This window comes from Hakea prostrata, unplaced genomic scaffold (genome assembly GCF_041222555.1).
Source record: "Hakea prostrata isolate BN-2017 unplaced genomic scaffold, UWA_Hpros_2 contig_72, whole genome shotgun sequence".
NCBI lineage: Eukaryota > Viridiplantae > Streptophyta > Magnoliopsida > Proteales > Proteaceae > Hakea > Hakea prostrata.
The window spans coordinates 49,561-73,290 of NW_028291191.1; the positions used below are offsets into that span (position 1 = coordinate 49,561).

At 37.5% G+C, this 23,730-nt stretch overlaps 1 protein-coding gene across 1 annotated transcript; it reads right to left on the minus strand.

Annotated features, from left to right (window-relative positions):
- Positions 1-18,073: 18,073 nt before the first annotated feature.
- On the minus strand, positions 18,074-19,453 carry LOC148998997 (receptor-like protein 33). The gene has a single exon (XM_089141545.1). The coding sequence runs from the start codon at positions 19,451-19,453 to the stop codon at positions 18,074-18,076; it is 1,380 nt and encodes a 459-aa protein (XP_088997671.1).
- Positions 19,454-23,730: the final 4,277 nt, after the last annotated feature.

Sequence of the window (23,730 nt, forward strand, 5' to 3'; positions counted from 1 at the left end):
GGGGGGGGGGGGGAGGGGGGGGGAGAGGGGGGGGGCGGGGCCGGGGCGGGACCAAGAGTAAGAGAAAGAGAAAGAGGGAAAGGAAGGGGCCAGGGAAGGGAAATCAAAATACCTCATGCCCTAATTGCTTCGGACCGAACATACAAGAGTAAATTGAAATAACAGAGAAGACAAGCACATGATAACGGAGTTCGGCATAGCCTACTCTCCGGGATTCGAGTATGAATCCAATCCACTATAGATATGGGAGATTACAGATTTTAGAAGAAGAAACAAGAAGGAACATATAACCCGATATACTCAATCTCTCGGTCTTCAAAAGATCATCGAAGGATCGCCTTGCTCTTGCGATCGAAGCCCCCTCTTTCCATCACCAACAACCAACTAGAACCATAGATCCAGGTGACCGAAGACGAACGCCATGAACAAAACCTCAAGAAGCTTCAAGAACCCGTAGTAGAGAGCAAACCGGAAATCAGAAAAAGTGAAATTGCATAACTCGTGCGAGCCAAACCCCAGCCCTAATATAATAAGGCCCGAACCATACGAACCAAAACCGGTTCGGTTCATCACTAATATATACAAGATTACCAGATTACCCCAACATTCTCCCCCTTAATCAGATCCCCCAAAGAACTAACTATAGTGAATTGGATGCGACCGTCATCATCCACGTATACCCGCACACACAAGACAAAAAGAAAAACATAGTACAAAGCAAATAAAAATATGCAAAATACCTAGACACACTAACCATGCAACACTAATGACTCCATGCAGATATACCATGCAAATGATCGCACTGTAGAGAAAACCCTAAACATAACTCATAACTCATAACTCACTCATACAACAATGAAGAGCACACATGCACACACCCGGCATATATCCCAAAACCGAGATAAATAGAATAAGAGTTATAAAAATTTGGGCAGCATCTCCCCTAAAACCGCAACAAATGCAAAACCCGATAAACAAACAAATAACCACAAGACACACACCACAATCTAAACAAGTAATATACAACTCAAAAAAACTTACGGAACATATGTACTAAAAAGCAACATCACCAATTCCCAACAAATCAAGACAATGTAAAAATTTAGAAAGAGGCAATGACTTAGTACCACAATCTGCAGGATTATGCTCAAGACTTACCTTTTCAACTAAAAGTGAACCATCGCTTATTTTATCCCCGAGAAAGAAGTATTTAATGTCTATATGTTTGGTTCTATCATGATAAACAGGATTCTTACATAAGAAGATAGCACTCACGTTATCAACAAAGACAACAGTTTAATCTTCAAAATACCAAGTTCACATAACAAACCATTCAACCATATACTTTCTTTAACACATTCGGGATGCAAAGCAACAAGCTCAGCCTCTCCGTAGTGGACAGAGCAACTATAGGCTGTTGTTGCACCTTCCAATCGATGCAATTACCGGATAACGAGAAAGAAATAAGAAGATAATGATTTCCTGTTATCTACATTACTAGCATAATCTGAGTCAAGATATCCTTCAAGAATAAGATCACCAGGTGTGGACTTGAACACTAAACCTTTATGAACAAGTACCTTTCAAATACCTTAAAAGCCACTTAAGAGCAAGCCAATGTTCTTTACCAGGGTTAGACATAAACCTACTCAATACACTAACAAGATGAGCAATATCAGGTCTAGTACATATCATAAGATACATAAGAAAACCTAAAAGACTAGAATAAGGGATCTTTGACATTTCATCTTTTTCAAAATTATTCTTAGGACAATGATCATTTGAGAGTTTAAAATGTGAAGCTAAAGGAATATTTACATGTTTACAATCAAGCAAGTTAAACTTCTCAAGCACTTTCAATAAATATAACCTCCGACCAATGAACATAGTATCCTCCCCCTTATCCCTATGAATCTCAATCCCTAAAATTTTCTTGGCTGTCCCAAGTTCCTTCATCTCAAATTCAGATTTCAGCTTGTTCTTAACATCTTGAATAAGACTAGAATCAACACAAGCAATCAATATATCATCAACATAAAGTATAAGATATAACACAACAGAATCTGAAATGAGAAAATATAGGCAACTGTCATAAACACTTTTCTTAAACCCTACACTCAACACAAATGAATCAAAACGTTTATTCCATTGCCTAGGAGCCTGTTTAAGTCCATAGAGAGATTTCTTCAACAAGCAAGCTTGTGATTCATCTCCAGCTGCCGAGATGCCTAAAGGTAGTTGCATATATATCCTTTCTTCTAAATTGCCATGAAGAAAGGCAGTTTTCACGTCCAATTGCTCTATTGTCATTTTGTTTCGAGCAACAAGGGACAACAACAACCTTATAGTCTTATACTTGGCAACCGGAGAGAAAATTTCATCATAATCCACCCCTTCTCTTTGAACAAAACCTTTTGCAACAAGTCTGGCCTTATATCTTTTGGAATTATCAATTCCATCATCTTTGATTTTAAATATCCACTTACAAGGTAATAACCTTTGATCCTTGGGCTTCTGAACTAATTCCCAAACCTGGTTCTTATTTAATGAATCTAATTCATCATTAATGGCTTGAACCCATAAATCTTTATCTTTGGAACCCAAAGCTTCTTCATAGGAACTAGGTTCTTCTAACCCAATATCGAGAGACAAAATATCAGTCTCATGTGCAAAGTTGGCTACAAACCTTCTAGGTGGCCTAATCATTCTCCTAACTCTATCCCTGGCCAATTGGTAACTACTCAGATCAGGAACTTCTTCCACCTCACCAGTGGAAGACTCAGGAGAGGGCAATGGCCCACTCCCAATCTCAAAAACTACAACCTCAGACTCTTTATTACCAGAGCTAGGTTGAGGGGAAGTCAAGGGTACTTTTGGTATACTAGAATCAAGAGTCCGAGCAGGACTTAAGAAAACATCAGCCCGCCCTAAATCAAATTGAGTGAAGTCCTGTCATTCTTTGATCAAGTGGATTCAAGTTGGTATTGTCAATGGAAAGACAAGGGAACACACTCTCCCTAAAGAGAACATCCCTACTAATAAAGGTCTTAACACCAGGCACAAGTCCTATCCCATAGCTTGTATCCTTTCACCCCCTCGAGATAACCTAGAAAGATGCTCTTTTTACTCCCGGGTTCTAATTTTCCAATACTCGATGAGCAAAGGATTCACACCCAAATACCCCGAGGTAACTAAGACTCGGGAGGTTTACCCCACCACATTTCCTCAGGGGTTTTAAACCCTAAGGTAACAGAGGGACTCCTATTGATTAGGTGAACAGCTGTTGTAACAGCTTCACCCCAGAAACCCTTAGGTACCCCTGAACTAATGAGCATACATCTAGTCTTGTTTAAAATTGTCCTATTCATTCTTTCAGCAATACCATTTTGCTGAGGGGTGTATTTAACAGTCCTATGCCTTTGAATCCCTTTATCATTACAAAATCCATTAAACATTTCATCAACAAATTCTAATCCATTGTCAGTCCTTAATGTTTTGACTTTCCTTTCACTCAAGTTTTCTACCAAAGCAACCCAATACTTGAACTTTTCAAAAGTTTCATCCTTGGTCTTCAATAAGAAGATCCATACTTTCCTAGAGTAGTCATCAACAAGGGATAAGAAATAAGAGTTTCTACCATAAGACAAGACTCAAGCAGTCCCCACAAATCAGGCATGTACATATTCTAATATATCCCTGTGATAAGTGAGACCCAGCTCCAAAGCTTAACCGGTGCTGCTTACCTAAGACACATGACTCACAAAACTCTAAGTTATCAATGACATCCTTGCCAAACAGGCCTTGTTTACTTAGAGCTTGCATTCCTTTATTGCTTATGTGTCCTAGCCTAGCATGCCACACACTAGTGATATTTGACTCACTTGACAGACAACAAGTATTGAAGATATTATTAAGGAATGTACTACCATCAAAAACATACAAACCAGACCGAGAAATGCCCTTTAAACATACATGAGATCCCTTAGATACAGAAAGACTACCCCCAGAGATACAAGTTACAAACCCAGCACTGTCAAGGCTACTAATTGAAATCAAGTTTCTCTTTAAGTCAGGTATGTATCTAACATCATGTAAGGTAAAAACAGATTTATTGTGATTTAACAATTCAACAGAACCAATACCAACTACATCACATAAATCATCATTACCCATCATAACTTTGGCATTATTCAACTCGCACAAGTGTGTAAACCAAAGTGTAAGTGTGGACACATGTGATATGTACAACCTGAATCTAAAATCCATCCTTCTTGCCTACTAACCTCGTAAATGGTAAGCACCTCACCGATGTCTTCATAGACATTGGCTTGACCATTCTTGGGTCCAGGCATATCAGAATGGGTATTCTCCAATTCCTTCATTTTTCTCTTATATGCAAAACAGTTTTTCTTAAAATGTCCTACTTTCTTGCAAAAGAAGCATCTCTTGAGGTTTGTATCAGACTTGTTGTTCCCATTATTATTCTTATTGCTAGACTCATGGCTTTCAATTACTTTTCCCTTTCCTTTTGGTCTCCCTTGTTTGTAAGAGCCCTTGCCCTTTACAAACAGGTTTTCCCCATCGCCCTTAGTCTTACAGAAGCCAATAGTTCAGACTCCCTATTCTTTAAGGCATCAATCAATTGTTCTAGGGAAATGTTTTGACATGCATATTTGATTGAGTTCTTCACAACAAGGTAATCATTATGTAATGAATTCAATAGGATAATAGACAAGTCCCGATTTTCCAATTTAGTCTTTTCCCCCGTATTGGCTAAGTCTTGAATAAGCTTCTTAAATATATCTAGGTTCTTGTCAAGGGTAGTTGTAGGGTCCATCTTAAACCCATACAACCTCTCCTTCAAATAAATTTTGTTACCTAGATTCTTTTTCTGGTATATCTGCTCAAGCTTGTTCCAAACTTTTATAGGAGTGTTGTCTTCATCATCAAGACACCGATGACCCCATCTCGTGATGTTCCGAGCATGCAACCAATTGCATTCTCCATCACTTCAGTCCTCAAGACCGGATCAATACTTTCAAAGAAAGCATCTAGGTCATCTATTGATCTTAGGAGCTTCGTTGAGCCATTAAGGCTCGAACCTTCCTCTTCCAAATCCCAAAGTCCCCAAAGTGCCATCGAACTTCTCAATATCTACCCCGGAACCCCCCCATAGGAGTATCCAAACTTAGGTAACTAGGGTCCCTTCCTAGTCCTACAGCTCTACTAGAGCCTCGTGGTTATAACACTAACCACACCGGGAGGTGTATCCTCCCCCGGTAGACTTAAACCCTTCCTTGGCTCCACTTTGAACCCGGTACAAAACACTAATCAAGATATAAGAATCCAATTCACAATACCGATTAATCAATTCTGAAAAATAAAGATTATTCTAACAAAGTGTTAAATAATCAATATTAATTAATCACAAAAAAAAAACATAATCTCAGTTTACACAAGTTATAAAAAAAAAAGCAGCCTAATAATCAGATGTTAACACCACAGATCAATACATACCAAGTATTAGATCAATACTAACACGTAAAGTTAGACAAAGATATAGTATAATGAGAAATTCAAGATTAAATGAGATTAATTAAAAACCTAATCATATCGAATTATCTACCTATACTCGATTGTCACCCAACAAAGTTATAATCAACTTAACAGAGCATACCACAGCTTATATGACAAAATTTAACAGAGATTTTATAGGACCCGAATCATAGTCATAACACATACATATCATATGAGATGAAAATCAATTTCATACGATTAATACTTATGAGGAAATTGAATGGAAACTATAAAAACAAAATTATCATTCATATAACAGAGATATTAGCAAATAAAGAAAATAAAGAAATTAAGAAATAACCCGAGACAACCTTAACCGTATAGACAATCTTCAAATTTAGGATTTAATTGTTTTCACAATACCTAAACGAAGCTGGTGGAACATGACCGAGATGGCTCGATGCCAATCTGTGATCGTGAAATCAAAATACCTCATGCCCTAATTGCTTCGGACCGAACATACAAGGGTAAATTGAAATAACAGAGAAGACAAGCACATGATAACGGAGTTCGGCATAGCCTACTCTCCGGGATTCGAGTATGAATCCAATCCACTATAGATATGGGAGATTACAGATTTTAGAAGAAGAAGAAAGCAAGGAACATATAACCCGATATACTCAATCTCCGGTCTTCAAAAGATCATCGAAGGATCGCCTTGCTCTTGCGATCGAAGCCCTCTCTTTCCATCACCAACAACCAACTAGAACCATAGATCCAGGTGACCGAAGACGAACGCCATGAACAAAACCTCAAGAAGCTTCAAGAACCCGTAGCAGAGAGCAAACCAGAAATCGGAAAAAGTGAAATTGCATAACTCGTGCGAGCCAAACCCCAGCCCTAATATAATAAGGCCTGAACCATACGAACCAAAACCGGTTCGGTTCATCACTAACATATACAAGAACCGGAACACCCAAAAAAACAAAGAAAAAAAAAAAAAAAAAAGGGGACCCCCCGTAAAAAAAAAAAAATAAAAAGCACCACCCCACCCCCCCATATTAATTAGAAAATCTCCCCCAAAAATAAAAAAATTTTAGGACCCCACTTTTTTCCAAAACCAAATAGACAAACAACTACATCTCCACAACTCACCTCATCAAATTCTTGATTACGAAAGTATAAGAAGCATACCTGAATCAAATCGAGTAAATTGGAAAAGAATCAAAGATGGGCTCGCCCGGAACTTAGAGGGAATGGCTGAAGAAATTAGTTGCGATGGTATTGATTAACACCCTTATTCAAGTATTTGGTTGCCCGCTGCCTAAGAAAGAGGGTTTATCATCGCTTCCATTGCCGTCGCCGTCGGAGAACGATGCTTTCATCGATTTTGAGGGGGTTTGATTGTAAATTTTAAAACCACAGTTGTAAAACAAATTTGTATTCACCATTACTTCACTTTTAACCATTGAATTTTCATGTGACACGTGTCACGTCATCGCGGCAATGCGTGGACGATGTCCGCTCTGCCGCGAACAAAAATCCGGATAATACATAACACTATTTTTACATTCATTTACCATATATTTAGAAAGTGGTCCCACATTTTAATATTGACAAGATCAATCCCCTCAAGGGCGAGCCCTAGAGGAATCAAACTGCATATATCATGTTAAGTTTAGAATTGAGTGAATATTGGTATGTTTAGTATTAAGAAACCGATACATATAAATATACATGAATGGGAGATATATTTTCTCTATAAGAAAATAACCTATCTAGAATAGAATATTACAATAAATGAGAGATTTACCAAGAATAAAAAATTACAACAAGAGAAATATATATAGTAAAAAATTACAGTAAAATTTACTTATTAGAAGATTACAATAAGAGATATACCTAGATTAGAAAATTGCAATAAGTAAAATACCAAAATTGTAAAACATACATAGTAATATTTTAATGATATCTACTTCTACTTTGCCCCAGATGAATGCACCAGTACTCCTTAGCTATTTGAGGTTGAAAGGAAATAAAATGGACAAGGAGGTGGAGGAGATAGAGAAAGAAATACCTTTTTTTTCTTCGCTAAAAGGATCATTATATTAAGCGAAGAAGAAATATTAAAAATACATCAATTAATACCTTATGAGGAACCAAACTCCCTTACCGCAACAACTATTGCCCCCAATACACCCTTCATCACTGGTTCCTACTCAGAAAACCACTAACTCATAAAATGAAATCTAGGACGTCTAGAGACATCCACATCAAGTTCAGTAAAGATTGAAGCTAACCAAGGAATGTTAATATCGAAGTTCCCTGTCCTAGCTGCCGAATTTGCCAAAAAATTTGTCACCGTATTAGTTTCACGATAGCAATGTGAAATCTTCCAATCTATAGTCAGCAAATATTCTTGTAACTCTCTCCACATATGAAAGATATACCAAGGTATTTTCTTCTACTATATTAAAGTCACCACAGCTTTTGAATCACTTTCTACCCAAAGCTTTGTAATTTGTAAATGCCTTGCGTAACGTAATCCGTGAATGAAAGTTTCCAATTTAGCCTCAAAGTTGGTTTTAACATCTAAAAAAATACTGAAATTGAAAACCACCGCAGCAATTTCATTTTGAAGTACTCCTCCACCGTCGGACCTTCTGGATTGTGCAAAGAAGACCCATCAATATTTAGTTTTACCCATCCTACAACAGGAGGACACAAAAAAATTTCTTGTAGAGGAACAACACTAAAGACAGAGAAGTGAAGGTCCAAGTCTTCTTGCATCCGAAAATGGTAGGAGTTACTTTTCTCCCATCCATTTTAAAGTCAAACTGTACTAAGTATGAAAAAAATTAAACTCACCACATCATCAGTCCTGAAATTTAAATTTTCAAACCGGATTTGATTGTGGACCATCCAAAGAATGTATAAAAGCAAACAACAACCATTAATCCAAGCAATCAGTAAAGGAGACCGTGAAGCCCGGTGTTTCCAAGCCTTGAACGACTCTACAATCGAATCTTTTCTTGTCCAATTATAACCAAACTTTGCTGCAAAAGCTTCTCCACATCCACGTGAAAATAAGCGATGAAGAAAGAGATGTCCTATGTCCTCCGAAACTTTACCACATAGATTACAATGTGAGGCTAGCATAATCCCTTTTTGAGTCAACAAGGCATCAACAGGTAGCCTATCATGAAAAAGACTCCAACAGAAACTTGTTGTCTAGGCTGCAAAGAAGTCTTCCAAATACTTTTTGCCCATTCCAATTGTTCTCCTTTTCTACGATAGAGATCCCATGCCAATCGAAAACTAAACTCTCCCCCCCACCCGAACTTTGCCAATGACAAACATCAACAAAACCAAAGCACAAGGAACATGATATAACATAATAAGAGAGATTACCTCTTGAAATTTGGCATTGTCCACCGACGGAAATCTCCACTCCCCTTACTATAAACAATCTGCAATAGTCAATTTCAAATAATCCTCTAGATCCAAAGGAATACCAACATAGTCTACAATGGTAAAATTCCCCAACCAATTGTCAAACCAGAAATTTATATTATGACCATCTCCAATTGACCACCGTTTATGAGCTTGAACAAAACCTCAAACCTTCTTCAATCCCAACATCAAAGATGACTGCTGCCCATAAATCTTTAAATTTCCCCTTTTGTCCACCATCTTCCCCTTTAAAAAGTGAGCAAGACCAGAGTATTTGTGTTTAATTATCCAAGCCAACTTGCATAAGGATGCAAAATTGACATCTATTAATCTCCGAATACCTAAACCACCCTCACATTTTGGAGTACATAGTTTTGCCCAAGACACTGTAACCTTCTTCACAACCTCTATACTCCCTGTCCAAATGAAGTTACGCATCCAAGCATCTACTTGAGAAATAATATAGCTAGGCCACCCAGCACCTGAAAAATTATGAATCAGCATGCTAGAAATAACTGAATGTACCAGCTCCATTCTACTTGCCATAGATAACATCTTTCCACACCACCCTTGTAGCCGATTCTTAACTTGTCTAAAACTGGCAGCAATCGACCCGAGTAACTATTCCTTTAAAAATATCTACCCCTAGATATCGAGAAGGAAAGAGTGCAATTGGGATATTTAATGTGTCCACAATTTTTTGTTTCCGACTAAGAGGCACACATCCAAGAAAAAGCTTACTCTTCTCCAAACTGATATGTTGACCCGAAAATTCTTGATACTTCGATAAGAAAGTTTTCAAAGCTTTAACATAACATAAACAAGCATTTGAAAAAATTAAAATATCATTAGCATACATCAGTACGGAAGGAACTTCTACTCCCCTGGGACCTGGCAAAGCTCTCAATCTACCAGCAGCTATCAAAGAACGAAGGCCCCCCGCATAGTACCTCTTCGCAAAAAGAAAAAGAAGATGAGATAAAGGGTCCCCTTGCCGAAGCCCTTTCTCAACTCCAAAGAATCCAACTGGTCCCCCATTCAATAAAACCGAGATTCTAGTAGTCCGAAGCATCTCATGAATCCAACCAACCCATTTATTTGAAAATCCGAAAGCTTTCAAGACCAAGAATAAAAACTCCCATGATAGAGTATCATAAGCCTTCATAATATCAATCTTAATTCCCATCCCTCCCCCTCTAACCGGAAGAATGCAAAATATTTGTAAGTTCAAAAACTACAGCAATATTTTCGGAAATCATCTTACCTTTCAGAAAGCTCTTTGCTCCTTAGAAATAAGCTTAGGAAAAAGAGGACTCAGCCGAGAAGTCATTATCTTTGGCAATGCTTTGCAAAAAAAATTCTCTATACATAGAGGCCGAAATTTGTCCAAGTGTAGTTGCATTCTCCACCTTGGGAACTAAAGTGAGGAAACAATTATTTACCCCTTTTGGAAGTTTCCCTTTTCGAAAGAAGGATCGAACTCGCATGCCCAAAATCGGTAAAAACAATATCCCAAAGATTTGCCGAAAAAACTTCCCGGAAAACCATCTGGTCCTAGAGAATTGTCGGGATCTAGGTCCCATACCACTCCTTTGATCTTCTCATTAGAGGGCAAACCTTCAAGTAATAAACAATCATCATCCATCAGCACTTTTGGAATCACAGACAACAACTCTAGGTGAACCAAGTAAGAACCAGTTTTATGATAGTTTTCAAAGTAAGTCACCACATAATCCTGCAGTTCAACCGAACTTGATGTCCAAGTGTCATCCATTCTTCGCAAATATTTAATAGAGTTTTTATTCCTTCAAAATTTAGTGGAGAGATGGAAAATTTTTGAATTCCTATCTCCTCCCTCAACCACCTGACCTTTGCTTTCTGCCGAAGAAGAGAGTCCAGACGATCCATTGCTTAAGTGCGAAACTTGTCAACGTGTTAAAGCCGTTCGATAACCTACGTCTGGATTATTGTAGCCCCTACCCTTACCTGGTTGGAAATGGGAAAAGATTACTATGGACTTCGTGACTAGCTTGCCTCGAACAAGTAGAGGTAATGACACTTGTATGGGTTATTGTTGATAGGTTGACCAAATCAGCTCACTTTATTCCTATGAAGATCACTCATACTATGGATAAGCTAGCTAGACTTTATGTGGACAATGTTGTTCATCCGCACGGAGTGCCCGTGAGTATTGTGTCCGATCGTGACCCTAGGTTTACTTCAAGATTTTGGAATAGTTTGCGAAGGCCTTGGGAACCCAATTGAATTTGAGTATTGTTCATCACCCACGATCGATGGACAATATGAGCGGACAATTCAAATTTTGGAAGATATGCTCGGATCTTGTGTTGTTGATATGAGTGGTAATTGGGATGAACATTTAGCTTTGGTTGAGTTTGCCTATAACAACAGTTATCAGCCGACGATAGGCATGGCTCCATTTAAAGCTTTATATGGAAACACTTGTAGGACACCCCTATATTGGACCGAAACTAGAGAAAGGAAAGTGTTAGGTCTAGAAATGATTGAAGATACCGGTGCAATGGTAAACATGATAAGAGAAAGGATTAAGTCTGCTCAGTCAAGACAAAAATCTTATGCTGATAAAAGAAGGTCAAATTTGGAATTTCAAGTTGGCGAGAACGTTTTCCTAAAGGTGTCACCTATGAAGGGTGTAATGAGGTTTAATGTTAAAGGAAAGTTTAGTCCTTGTTACAGTGGACCTTATGAAATTCTTGAAAGGATTCGATCTGTTGCTTACCGTTTGGCCTTGCCTCCGTCACTCGTTGAAACTCATAATGTATTTCATGTTTCGAAGCTTCGAAAGTATGTTGAGAACCTGGATCATATACTACAGCAAGAACTCGAAGGACTTTGCGCTGATTTATCTTATAAGGAAGAACCGACCAAAATCCTAGATAGAAAGGACAAACGAGTTAAGGAATCGAACTATCCCTTTGGTGAAGATTCGGTGGAAGAACCATACCCCCTGAAGAAGCATCTTGGGAGAAGGAAGAAGAAATGAAGGAGAAGTTTCCTCATCTTTTTGGAAGTTCAAGTATGCTTTCAATTTCGAGGACGAAATTTCTTTTAAGGAGGGGGGAATGTGAAACCCGACCCTAACCTTAACCCGGATACTCTATTGTCCGTAGGTCCGAAGACCCGAGTAGAAGTGAAAGTCAACTATGGGCCATATCAGTAGAAGATATAGTGTTCGACTCCGAACCTATGGAGATTGGCGATGATGCCCCATATTTGAAGACAGTGTTGGATTTAGAAAAGAGACTATGCCTTGATGAAGAGAAGATTGGTTGATGACCATAGAGCTTGTTGGATATGATTTGAAGCCATTTTTCCATGCTAGGTAAGTTATAGTTTATGTGTTTAAAGTTTCGTTTAATTCCGAGTAGTGAAAGGCCCTCAAATCCATGATTCGAGGCTTTGTCGTTAGCTGGGTCGACTGGGCCAATCTACCCAGCCAATCGACCCAAGGTTGCTGAACTCGAGCAGAATCTTCTGTTTAGGTTATATTGCTATATATACCTCATGACTTCGTGATTTAAGTATCCCTAGCCTCCAAAACACTTAGAGAATGAAGGGAACTCATCTCCAAGCCTCCAAAAGTGTTGAAGAAGATCAAACCTTGCAAACTTGCAAGTTCCCTCTCTTGTTCTTCATCAAAGGTTAGTAATCTTACTTCTATGTTATTGATTTATTCTTTCCATGATCTTTCTCTTCTCTAATCTGAGATTATGAAGAAGATGTTGCATCTCTGCAATTGTATCTTCTACAATCTCCATTCATTCTCATACTATGATCATCATAATCAATTCTTACCATGATTTTTATGTTTTCTACATGCATCTATGATCATATTCTTATTTTGATTTCTTCTAGCATTATAAATGCCTCTCCATGATTATTCATACCTCTGATTTATTGTATTCATGTACTAGAATGAGATCTCATCATCTCTAGTTTATCTCTATCATTCATTGCATGTTTTCAATGAAAACCATGATTTTTACCAAAACAGAAAGTATAATTTCAAATTAGTAAGTAATGTTTTTAATCGTTGTTTGATGTCTAAAATATGCTTTTTAGTCTTAGACTACTTTGTGTTAGACATTCTCTCCTAGTTTCGTAGCATTCCGGATTGTATAGAATAGGTTTCGGATCAAAATACTATTTTTGGACTCGGATTACTCTTCGGCAAACCGCCCGGGTCGATGGACAAGTCAATCCAGCCAATCAACCCAGTGATGATGAATTGGATTTCTTCCTCCGTTTCGATTCAATTGATGCTCATTCTCTTAGGACTACTTCCTAATGACTGTATGATGTTATTCTAGGGTTTGTTTGCTAACTTTGGATTCATCCTCTTGTCCGTCCGGAATATATTCGAATCTATTTAAGGTAAGGACAGTTGTTACCATATTAACATAGATTGCATAGATTTAGTTTCTAATTTGGGAACTACTTAGATTTACTACTATTATGATAGTTTCCATTATGATATGAATGCTATAAGTACAGTAGGATCTTATTTCCTTATTTACTTTATGTACTTGATCATGTAGGAATACTTATTCATGTATGTTGTACATTCATTTGATCTTGTCTTATTATACTCTTTCATTTAATGAGATCTGTCGTGGATGATATGACTAAATTATGATTGTGATTGTTTAGGTATGATTTGGGATTGGGGAATGTCCTTTCGACATTTCTATCCTTGGACATCGATGGGAATAGTATGGGATATTTCCAATGTTGCCCTTTGACACTTTCTCGGATTATTGGTTGTCATACCTAGGACTTGTCTAGCAGTGTTGGCTAGGATATTCCCTGTTATATCAGACCCGATTCGGAAGGGTATTGAGACCGAACGACCCGTGGTAGCAATGGGAATTTATGGGCCCTCAAGACCCAGTAACCAACCCGTGAGAGGACATGAGACCTTCCCGTTTACTATATGTGGATGACCTATAGGGTTGATGAGTTCGTATTTGAGAGAGTCGGATACGCTGACTCTAGTGTGAAGGATACCGGAAAGGATCCTGAGAGGGGAGGAATGGATGTATCTGGATCTGAGTTGATGTAACTAAGTAGATGACTTGCATTTGGCTAGGTTTTACCCCGACATGCGCCATTACTTAGACCAAACGGTGATGTGAGAGAGAGGTGACTTAACCCCCAGCCATGGATTGTCCAAGATGGATGAAGGACCCTTTGCCAACCGAGGATGAGTGAATTGAGACCTACCCAAAGAAGTATGGTGTTATGACTTAAAGCATGTCTGCCTATAGAGACCAACATACATAGAGTTAGACTCATACATGCATTGTCTGTCTCATATCATATCACATCATGCTATGTTTATGCTATCATGTTATTTATGCTATTATGGAATAACTTGCCTTCCGGGTTTCTTTTGAAACTCATTCCTTTTGTACAATATCTTTTGTTAGATTACTCTGCAGGCATTGATGACTATGAAGGCCAATATGAGGAAGCACAAACTGAAGAAGTGTACTACACACAAGGTGTTGGCAACTATGAAGATTACGTTGATGATCCCTCGATTGATCATACTTCGTACCATGAATAGCCCTACCGTGGAGTGGGAGCGTCTAAGTGTGATTGATGAAGTCTATGTTTATGAAGACGTTCTTTATAAAGTAGAATAGACTCTAGCTTAGTTTGATTATATCTTTCTTTCTTGTCTTTAGAACCAGTTGTAATCTCCTTTTGACTTTCAATCTACATTCCGCTGTACTCATGGAGTGAGATTCCGCCTCACTCTACATTTTGATTATATATATATCTATTGGTATCATTTCCGCACTCGATGATTAATTCTTTACTTTACTTTGATTCATTTAAATAATATTGTTAACCTTGATTTAGTCTTGTTCTTGATTATATTATTGTGAATGTGAGAGGTTGATTTTCTCGATCTTTGGATCTTGTAGACTGTGGATCACACACTCGGGTATGATGAGATAGGGTACAGGCTGGGTGGATGTGTGAGACATGGCTTGGGTTTTTGGACTTTTTGGTCAACCCTAAGCATTGTACACATCACTAACATGTCCTAGGTCACTCTAGTAACATGAATTACATATGATTGATGCATTTATATTAATGTGTATGCTAGAGTGTCCTAAGCCCTAATTCAGCCTAAGTCTTGATCGTCGACTTGATCTTTGACTTGATCTTCGGCTTGATCTTGAGCAATGGTCTTGATACTCATCTTGACTTTGGTTCTTTGTCTAAAACGGTTTGAGTTGAGCTGGACTCTCCGGTAATTCTTTGATCCGGTTATTTTCAACGAGATTCACCGTAGTGGTGAGCTGGACAAAACACATCTACATGGAATCATTAGTAGAGTGTTTGTCATCATCAAAACTGATTGGAGACCGATGTGGTAAATGCTGACATGGCATTTCCCAACAGTTTGTTCTTTAGACTTCTCTACAGGTTATGAGGACCCCACTTTCGTTGAGGATCCTTTGTCGGGTGGTTACCAGGAGGGCATGATCAAAGAGGACGTGGATGCACCTGGTGCTTCGTGTTCATGTCAGGATTGTTCTTATGGAATCGCCTTCCATTACATCTTTCCTTAGAATATTCCTTTCTCTCGATGTTTAGCTTTTGTTTTGAGGAATTGGATGATTATAATCATTATTTCAGAATTGATAGTTTATATTTGAAACTTGATTTATTCTTGTCCATTTGAGTTTACTATATCATATGTTGTATGGAATTGTCATTGAACCTAGGTCTTGCGGTGTATCACCCCCATGGGTATTCGGGTATGACCGGATCCGGCTGAATGGGGTGTGACAGATTAGCAAAACTAGGTTCAAACATGACCATTCAATGAGAAAATTGATAAAGCAGAGATGTCTTAATGGTGCGATTACCTGTTACCAAACCATGAATCCAATTATTTTTTGCACATTACATATTATTTTTTTTTTGAAGACACAAATTTTGTTTTACTCTTTGCATTCTTCCTAGTCCAAGTATTGAATAGAAGACCTGTCTAAAGGTATGGAGATCACTTACACATCTAATTCATCAACAATTTGGCCTTCTTTGAGAACTTTATCATAGAAAAGAGGATTGCCAATAGGGATGAGTTTCCAAATCTGCAAGAAAAAATGGAAGCGATTAGAAGATAAGAGTAAGAGAAGCAAAGTAGAGATAAATCATACCTCAAAATCACCCATCCATGAAATTAGGATTTCCATCATCTTAGGAGAAGAAAAAAATTAACTTCAAAATTAGAGAGAGAGAGCAGCAGCAAATAAAACAAGCTTCGATTCTTCTCAAAAGGATTACCGTAGGTTGATCCACAACATACGAACTCCTTGGAAGATTAGAAAATGAAAAATCTAAAAACAAAAGAGAAAAAAAGCTGAGAAGTTAGGGTGAAGTTAGGGTTCGAATACTTCTTGGGAAGAGTTGTAGAGATTCCAGCAGAGGCACATGAAGTTCTGAAGTTGCACGTAGGAAGAAGGGTTCGAATCTTACCTCAGAAGTTAGGGTTCACAATAAAGGAGAGACGAAGATATCCAGTTGCATTTTCATTAACAAAGTCAGTTGCTCACATTAGATCAAAGCTTGGTAACGGTGGAGTATGAAGATTGGTGATTGCAGAGAGGCAGGTTTGAACAAGATGAAGCTAGGTCGTGTTGAGGCGGGTTCAAAGTTTGAACAAGACGAAGCTTCAAATCGTGTTTTGTGCAATTCTATGGAATCACCCTTATTTATACGATGCCTTTAGTTTGGTGATTCTAAATGGAAACCACCTATTGAGGTGGTTTCCATAATAGGTGGTTTCCATAGAATCATCAATTTACACTAAACCATAGAATTACTTGATTCTCTAGAATCACGTGGTTTCTGAATCATCTTCAAACCGAATGGTTTTTTTAAAGTGGAATCATGATTCCCTGGAAGCCGATTTCAGGGAATTGCGAAACCAAATGCTACCTAAGAAATTCCAGGCTAGGGTTAGTTTTCGGCAAAGAGAAGTTCAAGAATTGAGAAATGAATGGGATCAAATCCACAAATTAATTTGCTTTCGGATCGTAGCAGTGCGCTCCAGCTTCTATTTAAGGGTTTGAAGGCTCCCGAAGCTCGTAAGGTATGGCCTTTGTTATTTCACTCTTTCTTATCTTCCTAGGAATCGTTGCCATCATTTTTCTTCACATTTGTCTCGTAGGTGGAGAACTTGTGCCACCGCAACATTGTCGCCGCCAACAGAGTCTCTCCTTCGATTCTTCTTATGAAAATTATGAATTGGGTCTTGGGTTATCGAAAGAAGAGCTGGGTAACCTTTCTCATTTCAAAATAATGTTGCATTGGAATGTGGGTTGAATAAAGATTGTGCTCTTTTTGGTGGGTGTAATCTCCCTTCACCCACCTAAGGATTGGGTATAGGAGGGTTTAAATGGGGGTAGTTATGTCATTTAACCCTAACGAGGGTAATATGGTCTTTTCACTCAATGAGTTAATAGAATTTTTGATAAAATATTAACGATGTGCAAGTTGTAATTGGGGAGTGTGCACTCTATAATTGAGGGCACTAAAGTGAAGTACCTAGAGTTTAAGCCCCACTAAAGTGTGCAAGTGCAACCTACAAAAACACTAGACAAAAAGTCCATAAGTATATTATGGGTCCCGGGTCAAAAGGTTATTATTCATTTTGCACATGTCACTAAAAATTCGGAAGCAAATTGAGAGTATAACTAAACATATATACTTTTTTATGAAAACCCTACTGTTTCTCATTTTTCTCGCTCTCAAACATGATGTTCTTTTCACTATTTTCACTATCATTTTTTATTATAACATCCCAAAATTTATTTTTAATTTCATAATTTATTCTTGACAAAATTTACCAAACCAGTTTTCATTTTTTAGAAAAAATGGGTTCTTGTATTCATTTATTTTAAATTAACAAAATAGAGAATGAGAATTGATACCAAAAGAGCCCCAAGTATACAAATAAATAATAGAGGAAAGAGAAGGAAACTTTTCACATATACTAGCATAAGTATTATGGAATATGCAATATAAACCTTCTTACTCAATGACATGATCGATGGCTTTTCATTTTACTCTTCCATGGCTTCTGATCTTCATTGGCCTTTGCTTTGGCTTGTACTTTTGCATTCTTGAGGTTAACTTGAAGCACCCAACAATCCTCCAAAACATAGTATGCCCAATGATTGCCCCAATTATCACTCCAGAACAATACCCTGCAATCATGAATCTCCAATCGAGTAAACCTATTGTATAGTCTTCTTCTTTTTCCAGTTGTTAAAGCAACTGGAGGTAATGATCTTTCTATTACTGGTCCACATCTCTTGGGTAATGGAAATCCACACAATCCTACATTTCCTTCATATGATGCAAGTGAAAAAGTTCCAAATTGCGGTCCTTGTGGAATCATTCCTGTGAGATTATTTTCTGATAAATTCAAAAATGAAAGGGATGTGAGACTTGCCATTTGTTGGGGGATTTCCCCTGACAAGCTATTTTTGGAAAGATCTAATGAGTCCAATCGAATTAATTGAGCAAATGAAGCTGGAATTTGGCCTGTAAGGACATTTGTAGATAAATTGACCTCCATGAGTGCTTTTAGTACCCCAATTGTAGCTGAAATGTTTCCTCCAAACTTATTGTGAGAAAGATTTATGGTGGTAAATGTGCTAAAGATCATTTCCATCTCTAAAGGTATCCCTTTGCTTACTATCTCAATGATATCATGACCAGAAGATATATTTTGTAAAGATAGATAGGCACCCAATCGAGATGCATTAGCATCCAACATTGACTTCCATTGAGAAATATAATCCAACGGCAGTTTTCCTGTAAAGTTGTTTACAGAAATGTCGAATACTTGTAGCATTGAAAAGCAAGGAGAATCACAAACCTTCGACTTCGGTGAAATAGGACCATAGAATTTGTTCGACCTCAAAATCAATACACGCAATTGAGGTAGGCTTTGCAACCAGAAGGGGAAAGTCCCACTTAACTGGTTATTCCCAAGATCTAACTCCTCCAAGTCAATGCAATTCGCCATTGATTTTGGTACGTTCCCTTGGAGTTGATTCCCATTGAGCTTTAACATTTGTAGTTTGCATCCTCTGGTGAAAGAACCAGGAATTGGCCCATGTAAGTTGTTCTGCTCTAGAAATAAGACCGATATATTTCCAATCATATGACCAAAACAGTTGTTGGGAATCACTCCACTTAATTTGTTATATGACAAATCAAGAATTTCAAGATTGGTTCCATTACAAGCTGATGAGATTGGAATTTTGCCAACCAGTGCAAAATTGTGGGAGAAGTCATCATCATGATCACCATCATCCAATATACCATTTAATTGGTTGTGTGACAAATCTATATAGTACAATGATGGGATACACAATAGAGATGAATGGACAGGTCCCTCAAGCATATTATTCCCTAAGGATAGAACGAAAAGATTGGAAAATCCACCCTTGAAGAATGAAGGAATTTGACCGCTGAAGTTGTTATATGAAAGATACAAAAATTCAAGTTTAGTTAGATTTGCAAATGATGGGATTTGACCAGTCAAACTATTATATGAAAGATCTAAGACAACAAGATTGGTTAGATTTGCAACTGAAGAGGGGAATGGTCCTTGAAGAAAATTGTTGCTCAAAAGAAGAGAATAAAGATTGGGAAATTTGTCTTTGGAAAATGAAGATATTTGACCAGTCAAACTATTAAATGAAAGACGCAGGACACCAAGATTGGTCAGATTTTCAAATGAAGATAAGATTGAAGAAATTGGTCCAGATAAACTACAATTGGACAGATTAAGATTTCTTAAATCGAGAGCCGATTGAACCACGATGAAATAGAACCACCGATTGAATTGTTGAAGAGGATCAGCGATTGGAGGCGGGTAAGATGGAAGAGTGCACTGGTGGAAGGGATAGAACCACACAAACCAAAAGAATTGAGGTCGAGACCAATCACATGACCACCGAGACTGTCACATGTGACTCCCGTCCATAAACAACAGTCGGTATTGTTCTTCCAGGACTCGAATGGGTTATCATCACGAGTATGGAAACAAGATTGTTGCTCATGCTTCAGTTGAAGCAAAGCAAACTTCTGATTAGGGAGACATGACTGATTTAAGGGTGGTGAGAATGAGATTGAATAAGAAAAAACACTAGTAGACAACACTGAGAGGAAGAGAAATATTAGTACTATTGCTCTTCTCATTTTGTTATCTCAGACTCAGACGGAGGAGGATGCAGGGGAATTAAAGACTCTAAGGAAGAGAGATGGGGTTTAATTAATGATCAGTAGTGATATTCTTTTTATAGAAGACGAAAGGCACTGGCTAAGGCTCATACATGGGACCCATAAAGTGACAATCTTTGATGACTTGACTTCAACAGACATTATTAGTAATTTAATATTGTATTCCACATATAATTCTAAAGTGGTACCCATTTGGGTCGACTCCTAACTCCTGAGGTGAGTCACCAGTCAACTTTTCTAAAGCGTTCTATTTTCCATTACAATTGGTGGGGTTCAACTAGTCTTGTTTATCAGGTTACCATCGCTACAAAACAAAATTTTTGGGGGACCAACAACTCTTTTTCAGTTTTGTTTTCTATAATAGAACTCACAGGTTCTTTTCGGTTATACATAAATAATGAAAATTAACCTTCGGCTTCATTCAAATCCTCAATAAAATGAAATATATTCGATCTTACCTTGAACTATCGAGCTGGTCTCAAGGACTTGTCAATTCGGTGAAAGGTCAAAAGATGCTACTAATTGGTGTGTAACGAGTCCAATGGGTTAGAGAGTAATGACTTTAAAGAATTTTAACGGTGAAAAACATTCAAACTCAAAGAGTGATTGATGTACCCTTGTACTTTTGACAATAATTTCATGTTGAAGGTTCAAATAGAAGCAATTGAACCCCAATTGATTGGACACTAGATTTCGTATTTGTTAATGGAGCTTCATGCTACTTATGCAATAGAGGAATTAGTAACTCGCATAATAAGAAAAAAAAAAAAAAAAACCAAGGCTGCTAATTCCATATTCCAATGGTCATGTTCCCTAGAGAGGGTTTGAGTGGTTCCCTTAAAAATGACTTGAGATTCTACATAAAAGCTTGGGTGGTTCCTATGCATGATGAATGATATCATCCCAACAAAAAATGATATTATCAAGTAACATATATTCATAAAGTAACGTATATACCTACATTTTTGGTAAACAGTAACATGTCTACCTCCCTTTTCCATGTAAAGACTCAAGATTGATACCCACAAATAAAATGACAATTTATGATTACTTGACTTCAAAATTGTAGACTTAGAGTTTCTTGAGGAAAGAAAAATGGGAGATACTAATAATTTAACCTTGTATTCCACATATAGTTCCAAAAGGGTATCCATTTGGCTTGACTCTTGAGGTGATTTATCCATACTATTGACGTGAGTCACCCTCACTAGGTTAGATACTATTGTTTGTGATCTATTAAGTTTCCCCCCAAAAATGTTTTCCATTATAATTGTTTGGTTTCAACTAGTCTTGTTTATCAGATTACCTTCAAAACAAACCCAAACTTTTTTTAGGTTTTCCTATAACAAGTAGCTTCATAAAACTTGCTACATTCGTTCCCTACCATCACAAATAAGCAATGAAAAAAAAAACTTGGATTTTCATCAAATTCTCAATATATCCATCCTACCTTGAACCATAGGGCCTCACATTGGTCTCATGACTTGTCAATCTAGTGAAAAATCTAGAAATTTACATCTTCTCCACCTAAGGATATTGTTCGTTCATCCACTTAGGCCATTGGATGGACAACACCCGTCTGGTTGATATCCCGACAAGCCATGTGTCATCCATTGACATGACTAGATGAGTGAACAATATCCTTAGGTGGAGAGAATGTTACTGTAGATGTAAAGGTAGGTACTAGTGTACTACTACCGATTGGTGTACGATGAGTCTAATGAGTTAGGGTGAAGATGATTCAAACCCCAATAAATGGAAGGTGTTTACAATGACCACCAAGGCATTCTTTTACCATTCAAACCCCTAAATGGAAAGAGTTTGGAGTGGCCTAGCAAGGCATTCTTTGATTATTCAAGTCCCATTAAATAAAAAGCATTAGAATGGCCCACCAATGCTTTCTTTTACATATAGATATTTGTAGTCTTATTCCACATAGAAGCTTGAGTGGCATCCATAAAATGACGAATTTGTAATAGTTATTGGTTTTGACTAGGCACATAGATCCTCGACCTCCAGCTTGTTGTGAGCCCAGTTCGTCCAGCCGCTAGATGGACAAAGAGTTTGAGCATCAAATCCATAACATGATTTAAAATATCCAATGGTTCAACTCTTTGTGCATTTAGATGTTGTCTATCTAGTAGTTGGACGGATGGATACACAAAGAGTTGGACGCAGAGGATCTCATTCCTTTGACAATTGCTTACATTATAATATTTGAATCCTGTGAAGATAGGAAATGTGGTATCCAAAGTGATAGGTGTAATTACCCCGTGAGGAAAGGGGCTGATATCAACGAGCGACCCACATACACTATATTACACAGATATTCTCAAAAATTATCCATAACATGACAAATATATTTGTTATGACTTGACTTTGTTTTTTTTGCTTCCACATATATGCTCAATGTTAAGATTTCTTGGCCAAGCACTAAGTTTCACAACCAAAGAGCCAAAATTACCTCCCTATACAAGGACGTCCAAGATAATCCACAGAATTCACTATGTTCTAAGTGGAATTTAATGTATTTGGACATCCATGTATAAAGACATTATTTAAACACTTACATATTACAACTTGTTTGATTCCTTTCCATTATAAATAAGCAATGAAAATTAACCTTGGGTTTCATTCAAATTCTAAATCAAATGGAATATATTCCATCCTAACTTAGAACAATGGTGCTTGTCCCAAAGACCTGTCAATCTGGTGAAATGTCAAATAATGCTACTGACGTGTGCATAATGGGTCTAACGGTTAGAAAAAGCAATGACTTTGATGAATCTTTAGGGGTGAAAAGCATCTAAACTCCATCAGATGGAAAACGTATGGCCACCAAGGCTTCTCTTTTTTCTTTTTTTTTTTTAATAAACATGCAGGCACCCTTAGTCTTATTCAACATAGAATCTCGAGTGGCACCTATAAAATAACAAGTCTATGATAGATGCTATGTTTTGTGTTTCCAATATAATATTAAAAAATTTATGAAGATAGAAGACGTGGAAGTGGTTTAATAAGTCAAAAGCATAATTAATATCCTATAAGGAAAAGAGTATCAAAGAGTGATTGATGCACCCTTGTATCCTATAAAAAGGCTTAAGTGATATCCATAACAGGACAAACATATATTCTGTTTCTTTTTTTTTTTGGTAGAGAACTTCATTTATAGAAGAACATTGCGAGCTACAACCGAGGAGTCCAATTCTATAAGAGAAAGGATCCAAGGAGTGGAATTAGGCCAAACTATCTCGCTTGAAGAAGATAGTGCCTTCCGAGATAGGGCGTCCACACATGTGTTACTCTTCCTAAAAACATGTTGGGCTGTACATTCAATGAATTTGGATTTTAGATAAAGAATATCATCCAAGACCGTGAGGTTACCATCGCTACAAAATAGAAATCTTTTATTCATATAAAAAAGGGGAAAAAAAA

Excerpts from the sequence above, each read along its gene's own strand:
- LOC148998997 (XM_089141545.1), bottom strand. The coding sequence starts at position 19,453 with ATGCTTGAGGGACCTGTCCATTCATCTCTATTGTGTATCCCATCATTG.